This window comes from Caretta caretta, chromosome 5 (genome assembly GCF_965140235.1).
Source record: "Caretta caretta isolate rCarCar2 chromosome 5, rCarCar1.hap1, whole genome shotgun sequence".
Classification (NCBI taxonomy): Eukaryota; Metazoa; Chordata; order Testudines; family Cheloniidae; genus Caretta; species Caretta caretta.
In genome coordinates, this window is record NC_134210.1 from 28232964 (window position 1) to 28245154 (window position 12191).

Here is a 12191-nt window from a genome sequence, read left to right on the forward strand (position 1 = left end):
CCTGTCCTGCCTTGGACCGGACACTTGGCTGGCCGGAGCCCTGTGGAAACCTCACTCCCTGACCCCTGATAACCTCACGGCACCCTTCCCAGGGGCAAAAGTGCCTCACAGTTTGAAAACAAAATGGTCTAAAGTGCTAAAAGTGAACTCAAACAGAAACTTCCCTAAAGTCTTCTCTCAAGTAACTAAAACTAAAGGTCAGGACCTCCTTTCACCTCATAACATTGTACTTAGAGACATAAAATGGGTGAGGGCATATCTTTTATTGGACCACCTTGTCTCTCTAATATCCTGGGACTAATTTACAACTACAATTCATGCAAAAGCTCATTTAACAACTCCGACTAAAAATTATATACATTTTTTTTTCTTCCTCTCACTTTAAGAGGACCACAGAATTAACAACCCCAGACAACCACTGTGTTACACCTGAATCACATGAAGATTATACAAAGTATTTGGGTGCAATGGAGTTGTTCGCAAACAAGCCTCTGAGAACAGCCTTCCAAACTCGATGCTGTCCACAGGAATTAAGCAGAGCATAAAGGAATAATTTGACTAGAAACATTCAATGGAATTGAATCAATCACTGGTCAGAGTTAAGTAGATAGATGTAAATTATTTTTTGAAAGTGAAAGTTCTTTACAAGTACTCATAGCTTATCAAGGTGTTCATGCAAGTTTGGAAGATCGTCACATATCAGGCTCATTAAGAAGTCAATAAACAATGTTTTATCAGTAAACAATGCAATCTGAGGCACTGCATGTGAATGAAGGCATAACCTTCACTATCAGTTTATTAAGGTAATGTCTGGAGGGAAAACTATTCACAATGACAATAAGCACTCTGAATTCACACCCACATGCATGTGAAGTCCAGAATTCAGAAACTACTCCAAAAATTTGAGTTCCCTCACTCAAGTAGGCAATGCATCTGACTTCTAAGATTTATAGGCGTTGTTCTCCAAGACACACCATGCTGCCCTTTTCATAGATGTGAATAGATTAAGGATTATTTGTTCTTTGTCCCCAATCAAGGATCAGAATCCAATTGTGATAGATTTGTGATAGATCTGTACACACAATTAAAAGAATCTCTGAAGACTTTACACTGAGTATATGATTCCCAGACAGAAAAGATGGAGTTTAGTAGAGGGCATGTATCAGTAATTTAAGAGTAAAAAAATATATTAAAGGGATGCAATTACCACACAAAACAAAACAAAACACACCACACAGCATAACTCTACATTTCCTGGGTTTAAGATTACACTTAAAAGAAATCCAAATATGTTAAAAATACATAGTTAATGACCGAAACACACTTAACTCTGCCCTGCAGTGACAATGACTGGACCACAAGTAAGGTGGGGCAGAGTTTGTCTGGGGCTCTGGTTTATGGTGGGGGCGGGGGCTGGGGAGAAAGAGGTCAAAAACTGCTGTAAAAAAGATGCTCGGTGGACAGCTTTGCAGCAATGACTCCCCCCTCCCAGGAATCTGAGGTCCAAAGGGCATAAAGGTATGAAACTTGGGTGGGGCAAGTGTGTCTGTTCCACGCAGCAAGGAAGCCAGTGCCCACCCTCCCTCCCCTAGTGGAAGCAAATGGCAGGCTGGGTTAGGACCTGCTGTGAGTACTACACTAGTCGCTCCTTTTAAAGGGGGGCTGGGAAGGAATTTTTCCCACACCACCTGAATTTGACTTCGGCAGAGTGAGGTTTTTTCACTTTCTCCACAGTGGGTGTGAGAGAACCTTTTCTGGTGAGAGAAAAAGGTGGTAGGCCATATGTCACAATTTAGGGCTTGGCTACACTTGTGAGTTAGAGCGCATTAAAGCAGCCCCGGGCGCCCTAGCTCACTACCCATCCACACTGGCAAGGCACGTAGAGCGCTCTCACTCCACGGCTAGAGCGCTCTTGGTACTCCACCTCGGCAAGAAGATTAACACTTGGTGCGCCTTGGCTGAAATTTCCAGGCGTCAGCGTGAACCAGGTGTTGCATTACTGCCTTCTGATCAACCTCCAAGAACATCCCATAATCCCCTTAAATCAAGTGGCCATTCTTGTCATTTTGGAATCACTGCAGGAATGCAGATATGCCCTTTGAAAGCTCCGTTTTGACAGCTGGCATGCTTATCTGCTCCAAGACAAAGCAAACCATTACTGTAGAATGGTGTGGGGGGCGGAAGGGTGCGGCGGGGGGGGGGGGGTGCTGCTGTCTGAACTTACAAGACAGCATGCTGACATGCTCTCCTCCCCCCCACATACACACAACACACTCCCTGTCACACTCCACCCCATTTGAAAAGCACGTTGCAGCCACTTGTATGCTGGGATAGCTACCACTATGCACTGCTCTCTGTGGCCGTTGCAAGAGCTGCTAATGTGGCCACAGCAGTGCACTTGCAGCTGTCAGTGTGGACAGACTGCAGCGCTTTCCCTACTGCGCTCTACGAAGGCTGGTTTAACTCAAAGCACTCTACATCTGCAAGTGTAGCCATGCCCTTACTTTGTAAGGTTGGGCGGATGTCCAGTGCAAGTACTCCATAGGGAAGGCAGCCAGTGACCAGATAAATGGCCTGTTAAAGGACTTAAAAGGAGGTAATGGATAAAAGAACAGAACGGGGGAGGGGATTGGGAACTTCTCTGATTGGTATGGCAGGGAACCAACCTCCCCTCTCCCCCCATTCTCATAGCCCACCTTAACCCTCTTATGAGGGTGGTGGATGGTAAGGTCAAAGCCAAGGATTAGCTAGGGGACTTGGATAGAAACAAAGGGGGGCTGATGGAAATCCCGGAGAACTGATTTGAATAATCATGGATTTGCCTGCACTGTACACTCCATCTGCCGGGTAGTCCCAGACATCTATATAATAAAGTTGCAGCCTGATTAAGATCCATAACAAGTGTCTCATGTCCTTCTTGTGTTATACCCAGACAATGAAATACCTATAGGATTAGGATTAAGGCATTTTAATGTTTGTGGTCCCTGACTAGACTAAACCGATTTTTAAATACTGGATTTTTTTTTCATATACTCCCCCCTCACGCAGATGTGATGGAGCAGTAAAAAGCTCTCAAAGCTCACTGGTGAATCGGGATTTTAAATTGCAGTTAATATATTAGTTTAAAGAGCAGTACTATTAAAATGAGCATTATGTGAAATGGAGGTACTTCTATTAGATAACTGGGACAAAGAAAAAGATTAACAGGTGAATCAATTTAAATCAAGGCCATTTAAATCATGAAGTGGAAAGCCTCAATTTAAATGAGCTTTTCCATTTGTACTTCAGATATTTTCTAAAAAAGGCACACTCATTGACGGATATAACCATTAAATCATGTTGATTTACAATTAAGTAGAATCTTTATACTAGATTTGGTACATCTTTTTGTGACTAGAAGGGTACACTATCACATTTATTTAAGCAATTACATAACTTAATATTTGCAAATTCTTACTAACTGTAAGTTTTTAGTATTTAGAAAACGAATAATTAACTTCTCTCTCATTATTTGTGTCAAGAGCATTAGGACAGTAACTGGAATTTAATTAAAGACACAAAACTGCATATAAAATGTATTTTTATTAAACAAAATAACCGTAAGCGTTTTGGATACATAACCATCTTTTATCAAAATATGTTTCACAATTACAACTAAATGATTTATTAAACAGAGAGATTATTTCAGGGCAGCCTGGGAAACATTTCAAATACATCTAAGTAAAAGTAATGGGAATGTAAGTTCCTACTTGCCCAAGTCTCTTGAAAATGAGCAGTCTCCTAAATTACTTAGGCTGTCCTTCAGACTTTTAAAAATAGTAGATTTCATCCCCTTCTCCCTCCTTGTTTTTATTCATAGACTGGATGAGGAAAAAAAAAACAAAGCTTTCCAGCTTTTTCAACTCCCAATAGATTTTCCAACTTAGAATATTTTTTCGTTTGAACTAATTCAATCTGTGCTGCTGAAGAGACTACTGCTGTCTAAAGCTGGTTTAGCACTTCAATAAACTCTGCGCAGGTGCTTAACTAATGACGTCTACCAGTCCAATGGTGTAACTTTTTTTAAAAACATTAGCAAAACCTGTGCTGCTTAAATAGTTCACCGCCAGCCCTGAAATTTATTACGATTGGCATGACTGATGGGCATTAATTGTCACCAATGCCATAGCTGCATCATCTTGTCTAGGAGTTAGGCATCTACCCTAGTACTCTGGGTTGAAAATATTGGCAAGAAAAGGAGGAGTAAGTGCTTGATCCATCTGCTTCTTTACAGCCTGCAACAGAACTTTGTTGTTGGGTTTTTCCTTTCTTCAGTGTCTCTTGAAGTTCTTTCAAAATTGCAACAGAATCAACAATACAGCAGCAATCTTTCTGCAATTTATCCAAGGCTATGAAAATATGTTTCAGTATAGTCAGGAGATCTTCCACATTTCTCTTTAGTCTGATGTTGACTACTGTGGTGTGATAGTTCCATCTGTGTTGTCATGATTTTCTTCACAAATTGTCATCAGAATTGGCCAGTTCTTAATAAATAGCTCAAAAATCAATCACTGAATTCCACTGCACATCTTGGGGAAGAATTAATTTGGATCTTCCGGCTCTCTTCAGTGAAGCTGAAGCAAAGTGATTGGTACCAAAGTATTCTGCAATTTCAACATTTTCCGTTTTTCTGGAGTTGTACTTAAGTTTTTGGCTAAAAGACGTACCAAACAAGCTCCGCATCCATATATTATAAAAATTGCAGGTTCCCTTCATTATCTTCTTCTAGATTTCTTCTCATACATTTGCAACATTGTCAGTACAAAACTATGCACTTGACACTTTTTTTTTTGTTCATAGTTTGTTACAGCTTTTACTGCTACTTCTTTTAAGTATTATATTAGGAAATGCTCACACAGCATATCAATTGTTTCTGTAAAACAGACAACCCCATCTTCTGTTATCACAAAATCACCTACGATTAGATTATTGTGTACACACTGCTCCACCCATCAAGACTCAGATTAATGAGTATCCTGTCAATGTTTTTTTCACACTGTTCAATTTCCCTCTCCTACACTGCATCAACCAACCTTCAAGTGACGTCTGCTCTTTTGGGTGGCGCATAGCCTGGTCGTAATGATTGAACCATGTCAATGAAATGTTTCTTCTGAAGATGATGAAAAGGAGAATTTGTTGCATTAATGAAGCAAGCAATCTTTTCATCTATGGAGTCTTGATGGAATTTGCTGGTCCTGATTACAAACTCATCCGTGGTTATACTGGATGGCGAAGTCTTTTTTTTTTCTTGGGGATAGGGGGGGGAGAGGAGGGATACAGGTAGTTTACCTTCTGATGTATGCTTACTTGCAATGCTGCTGGTGGTACCAGTAGATGACTCCAGCAGTAGACATGGCAGATGATGGGCATTCATAACCTCTTATGTCTAAGGTGGACCCTGAAACAAAAATGGTTAAAAAATAATGAAAGATTCCCCCTACTGCAGATGTTTGTACCAATGTTTAAATGATAGAATTTAATCAAAAAGTATTATAGGGAAATAGATAAATAGATAATCCTTATGATTTAAGTCTATTTAAATCCTTATCTCTAACAACATCCCAAACAGTTTGAAAGAACATTTAAAATGTTAATATTCATGAACTGCCTAATAAATACTTTTACTTTTAAATAGGAAAGCTTCACCTAGGATATTTGATTATATTGAGCAATAAAAAAAATCTGAAAAAGTACAGCCGTAAGAGCAAAAATAGTAATTGATAAGTACTCCACAAACATACCAATTATAATTTGAAAATAAACATTTTGAAATTCATAAGTAATCCACCCAAAACACAAATTTATGACAATAATCTAAGCTATCTTTTATCATAGTAAAACACGGTAGGCAGTCGATAATAATGCAAAAATAATTTTACTAACCAGTTGACCCAGACTGTTCAGAGATGCACTTCATCTTCAAAGTCATTGCCTTCTGAAGAGCATTTTTCATAATGTTGTTTCATTCTGACAGCCAAGTCTTGCATCTCTTTGTTGCATTGTTTACATTTGGCATATGTTCCTTTTTACTTAGAGGTACAGGCATTTTCTTGAAAATATTCCCTACAGAATCTTTTTAGGACCTGCGGGCGTGACAGGCTTTTCTTTCCTCCCAGTCTCCAGATGTTCAAATCAACACTAGAGGCTGCTCTCTGAAGAATGTTGTCCTTTCTTCCCATAGTCCTGATTTGACACCAGTGCTGCTCCTTTCTGGTTGCATACATTGCTCCTTCTCCCCTTGTTACATAATTTCCCTGCCACACCCAACCATTACCCCCCAGAAAAAAAAACAAAACAAAAACACTAACAAAACAAGACTTCTGCTCATGTAACCCACATACCTTTTGCACGGCAGTATTTTATTTGCTTATAGGCCATTGAGATATTAATGCATGCCTGTTTGTTTGTATCTCTGTGTACTCATGCAAGGAGACAGAGACTTCAAGAAACCATCCAGAAGCAAGGGCTGGTAGTTACTGGGCAGACCAGTGGTCTTCCATAAGTTGGAGAGCAAATTTTCATGGTGGGTGGAGACATAATTTGAGAATTAAGAAAATCAGAGCTCAGGTAGGGAAAAGCTATAAAAAAGTCCCGGCCCACAGGCCATCTGCAGCCCAAGAACCTCCCCAATGTGGTCTGTGGGGCTCCAGCAATTTTGGGGCCAGGTCTCTCCCTTGGCCCTGCCTGCTGGCCCCCCAGACACTCTCCCTCACCTGCCTCCCCCCCCCGGTGCGCAATTTAAAATGGCCCAGGGCCGCGCCCACCAGCAGCAGAACAGCGGAGCTGAGCGGCTTCCTGCACGCTTGCTCCAAGTGGCTGCTGGCCCCTCCCTGCGGCCATGGGGCGGGGCTGTGCGTCCACACGCTGCCCCTGCCCTGAGCACCCCTGAGGCCAATGGGAAGCCGTGGGGTCGGTGCCTGGGGACAGCAGCACGCAGAGGCCCCCCCAGCCCGCCCTGCCTTGAAGGCCCAGGTAAGCGATGACCCCCCCACCCCTCTCCCAGAGCCTTCACCCTCACCCCCTCCCACCCCCAAACTCCTTTCTAGAGCTTGCACCCCTCCTCCTTTCCACACACCCCTTCCCACCCCTAAACTCCCTCCCAAAGCCTGAAATCCCACCCCCTCCTCCTGAACCCCCACCCCTGCCCCAGCCCAGAGCCTGCACCCAGCATCCAAACTCCATCCCTAAGCCTGCACCCCAGATCCCTTCCCGCACCAAAACTTCCTCCCAGAGCCCAGCTTTTTAAAATTGGGAAAGAAACTTTCCCTTTGTCTATTGTTCTCTGGCTGCAGGGACACAAAGCAGCAATGCTATAAGCAGGAATGCTGTATAAGGTTTGAACCAGGTATGAAAAAGTATCTTCCATACCTAGAAGAAATTATTTGGATAGGGAATGTTTAGTTAGACACAATAAGCTTTATTTCTTATTTTGGGTTGTGGATCTCCTCTGTGCTGATGCTCTTGTTTGCTTACAAACTTTAAGCTGAACCCCCAAGAAAGCTAGTTTGGGTGCTTAATTTTTGGAATTACTCTTAAAAATCTAACAAAAGCCTAAATTCCAGATTTTTTTTTCCTTTTTTGTTTAATAAAATTTACCTTTAAGAACAGGGATTGGATTTTTGTGTCCTAAGAGGTTTGTGCATGTTGTTGGATTAGGTGGTAGCAACAGCTAATTTCCTTTGTTCTCTTTCTCAACTCTTCCCCAGAGGGAGGGGTGAAAGGGCTTGAGGGTATCCCACAGGGAGGAATTCCCAAGTGCTCCTTCTTGGGTTCAAAGGGGGTTTTTTGCATTTGGGTGGTGGCAGCATTTACCAAGCCAAGGTCAGAGAAAAGCTGTAACCTTGGGAGTTTAATACAAGCCTGGAGTGGCAAGTATTAATTTTTAAAATCCTTGCGAGCCCCCACCTTCTGTACTCAAAGTGACAGAGTGGGGATTCAGCCTTGACATGAGCATCCAAGTAAGGCCCAGGGACGATTGTAGATGTCCCAGCAACAGAGGGTGGTGGAAACAGTACTGTCTCAAGACCTCCCTTGCAGGCCTCCCCTGCTGTCATCTTTTACAGCTAACTCTGACTAGCAGGCTTAAGTCTTCCTGTCAATAGGTATCCAAGTAAAGTTTTCCAAATCTTGGGTCTACTGTATAAATAAATATACATGTAGAAGAGATAAATCACTCCTACATGAGACTCTGTAAATTTAAAAATAAGTTGTACAACTTACTGGGCGTGGATAACTAAAATCTGTATGAAAAATATACCATCATATGTAGTAGCCCGTTTAAAATGACCATAATTGTTATCTTTGTGTCTTTTAAAATATCCAATCTCTTGCCAGATTACTTTCTTCCTTTTTATTTTGTTTTAAATCTAAGTTACATGTGCATACAAGGCACCCTAAACTAATCATTTCTTTTCCTTTAAGTGTTCTCAGATTGGAACCTTTTTTGAACCAAATTCATAGGAAATCCAGAAAATTATTGGGTTTCACAGTTAAGTTATAAAGCCCCCCCCCCCCCCAAAACCAAAAACAGATTTTATAATGGAAATGGTGACACAACTTTATTATATCAACTATAGCTACAGTATTTACCTTGAACAGAAACACAGAGAAAAGCCAGAAGACCTGTTGTTCAGGCAATTTCAGGCTGCCACATAGTTAACACTCAAGATACTTTTACATTTTGGAGAAGAGAAGGGGGAAATTGAATCAAGGCCATTCCTGAGCAGGTAAAGGACATCCCTAATGGCTGAAACAAATGCTAAACTTCAGGAATGCTGCTTTGAGAATGAAACTCTTAGTGCTGAGGGAGGATACCAGAGAATAGTTTTAAAATGAGAGAGTTTTGTGCTAAATTTAAAACGTCAACCTGGTATCCTGCAAGCGGTCACACAGATATACAGAATAAAATCAGTTACAGTACAGTTTTGGAAGATAGTATGGGCCACATGTTGTATCCAGCATCTCTTATAATCTTGTTTTTACAGCGTTATAGTAAACTGATATTTTCAAAGCACTCAGAATGCACTATGTATTTGAAGCAAAGCAGTAAACCCGAGAACATTCAACAAAAGATCATAACTGAAGCCACAGAAGCCGTATGTTGAATTGAACCATCTGAAAAGGTCCTATGCTCTTAATTGTTCAGTCCCTTTAAAGTTAATTATGCAAACGAAAGTAGTGATCTTCTGAAATGTCAAATATTAATTTAAACTAGGCTATAATTTATTATTATGAGTTATTACAATAAATCTCCTCCCCCTTTGCCAACTCTAGTCAGAAAATTCTAGCTCGTCCAACCATATCGGAAAAATGTTTAAAGCTAACTTGACAAAAATACATACTTCCCTTCAGTTAATATGAAATAGTCATTGTATCCGATCTACCAGACAAGCCTCCTTTCAAAAATACATAAAAGAAAAAAAATCCAACAACTTTAGGCCCTTCACAGTAGATATCAATTTTTGAAAAGTATCTATTTTTCAAATGTTGACATGGAATATCAATTGATATCAAGTAATTTAAGAATGTTAAATAAAACATACACGTTCTTATTGAACCATAAAGCCAGACAAACCTAAGTTCAATTTTCTTATTAAGCTTAAGTATTTTTGTAGTTAGCAAATAAAAAAAATAGATTGGAACCACAGGCCAACAAGTACAACTACATTAGTAAAGGTACTCTGCAGTTCATCAGAACAATTGTAAAATCAAACATAGGCGTGCGTATGGGGTGTGCCGGTGAGCCCAGGCACACCCTAATGCAGGGGTGGGCAAGCTTGTCCTGCCCGGCCCGCCTGAGCTTTCGGCAGGGAGGCTCCCCCCGGACAGCGCTGCAGCAGCGTGGCTCCAGCGGGACCTGAGCTCCTGCTGCTCAGAGCCACGTGGTAAGGGGGTGGGGCTGCGAGTTCCAGCGGACCGCTCCTGGACGCTGCACACAGAGGCTCCAAGAGAGGGGGGAGGTGAGGGTAAGCAGGCTAGGGCTGGGGGCGGGGGGGGTTGGATAAGGGGCAGGGAGTCCCGGGGACAGTGGATTGGATCGTGGAGTTCACGGGAGTCAGGAGGCGGGGTGGATAGGAGTTGGGGCAGTCAGAGGACAGGGAGCAGGGGGAGTTGGCGGGGGCGGTCCCCGGGGTCATGGTTGGGGGAGGTTTTGGGCAGGTGTTCTGGGAACAAGGAGCAGGATGGGTCAGGGATTCTGAGGGGGGCAGGAAGTGGGTGGGGATTGGATAGGGGGCAGGGGCAGGCTGTTTGGGAAGGCAGAGCCTTCCCTACCTGGCCCTTCATACAATTTTGGAACCTCGATGTGGCCTTTTAATTTAATCACCATACGCTCTATATAGAAAGCCCACATTCGCTCGCAGCATGCGCCCCCCACTACTGCGGCACCGCGTTACCATTAGTCCTCCCCTCCCCTCTGACTACTATTCTAGAAAATTCTTTGACCTATATAAGCAGCCGCGTCAGGCAAGCCCAGCACAGTGTCTACAGTGTTTGTAATTTTTATCGCGTGTACTCTACTGAAATAGCATAACAAGCCCGTGGCTTTAAGTTTTAATTCAATCGTATGTTCAAGCTGTTCATGTGAAAGAGCCTTTTTGAAACTAGCACATGTAAAAAAACAAACTAAGAAGTACAATGTCCCAACAGCACCTTGACTCACTCATGATTTTGTACATTGAACAAGAATTGGCTTAGTCAGTTAATTACAATGATGTGATTGAGGAATTTAAGTCCAAAACACCTCATTCTCTACGACAGGAAGATGAAGAAACTTAATCTGTTTTGGTCAATTTGGGTTAGCTCATTATCTGGTTAAAGATAAAGACCATGAAAATTGACTGTATCTTTGTATACGGCTGGTTATCACTACAGCAAACATTTGGTATTTTGTGTCTCATTTTTTAAGTGAAGTTTAGTTTTTAATTTAAAAAATTAAGCTTAAAGAAACTAAAACTTAACTATTTTTATTCATCAAACAAACTAATGTCCTTTATGACTGAGTATTCAATAAATGTTCGCCTTTAAAAAAAACTCCCTGGGTGCACACGCTAATGAAATGCGCTGCGCTAGGAAATTAAATCAAATTGTAAAATACGTCCATGTTAGACAGACTAGTTAACCTCAATAGTTGCAAATTCCATTCTTACTCAGATAAAATTAAAACAGAAAAAACCCAAATCTGTGGTACATACAGACAAGCTTTAAGTTTGACTCTGACTTGCACTGTTCAGCTATTCAAAAATGAACATTAAACCAAAAAAGATTCAAAGAGATCTGAAGTGTTAACAGAAGGAAAAAGGACTTCTAACGAAATATACAGCTTGAGCCCAATCCTATGAGGTACTGAGCACCCTCAACTCCCATAATGTCACTCAGGACCTTGCAGGGCCCAACCAAAGATTGGAACCCATAATCATATTAGCCCTTATATACCAATATATACCAATTACTTCACTCTCTCTGCAATAAGATTATCTTTGTACTTAACGTTTAAGGGTTTGTCTATACTGCAATTAAAAAACAATGCTGGTCCGGGCCAGCTGATTCACGCTCATGGGGCGCAGGCTAAGGGGCTGTTTAATTGTGGTGTAGACGTTTGGGCTCAGATTGGTGCCCAGGCTCTAGTACCCCACAAGGTGGGAGGGTCCCATAGCTCAGGCCTGAGCACAAATGTCTAAACCGCAATTAAACAGACTCGTAGCCCAAACCCCACAAGCCTGAGTCAGCTAGCACAGGCCAGCTGTCGGTGTCTAACTGTAGCGTACATAGACACCAACTCTGTGGGTGATCCAGGGCTGGAGCACCAATGGCGGAGGTGGCGGAATGGTGGCTGCTGAGCACCCACTGGCAGCCTCCCCACCTCCCCCATTCCCTGCCAGCACCTCCCGGCGAGCCCCGCAGATCAGCCCTTCACCCTCCACAATGAATATAAATAAGTCAAAATACCGAACACAAAACCATCTGATGCACACCTTCCTGCAATCCTGAAGGTTTCAATTGCTCAGTCACTGAGGCCAAACATCAACAAACAGACAGAACTAAAGCGTTGCCAGGTGTCTGGCAAACACTAAAAACTCTCTGGCAGGCAAAGAATTAATTGTATAAAGTTGTATGACAGTTTTATTATTTCCAAGAAATTCGAAATAAAATAC

At 42.0% G+C, this 12191-nt stretch overlaps 1 protein-coding gene across 2 annotated transcripts in view; it reads right to left on the reverse strand.

The window, feature by feature from the left end:
• The window catches only part of RICTOR (RPTOR independent companion of MTOR complex 2), a 187585-nt gene that overhangs the window by 151532 nt on the left and 23862 nt on the right, over positions 1-12191 (reverse strand). Inside the window, exon 3 of one of the 2 annotated variants that reach the window (XM_048849237.2) lies at positions 5347-5437. The exons of the other annotated variant lie outside the window; for it this stretch is intronic. Coding sequence (XP_048705194.1) covers positions 5347-5413 — 67 coding nt within the window. The 5' untranslated portion in view covers positions 5414-5437. The remainder of the gene's footprint in view (positions 1-5346; positions 5438-12191) is intronic. 2 annotated transcript variants of the gene reach the window in all.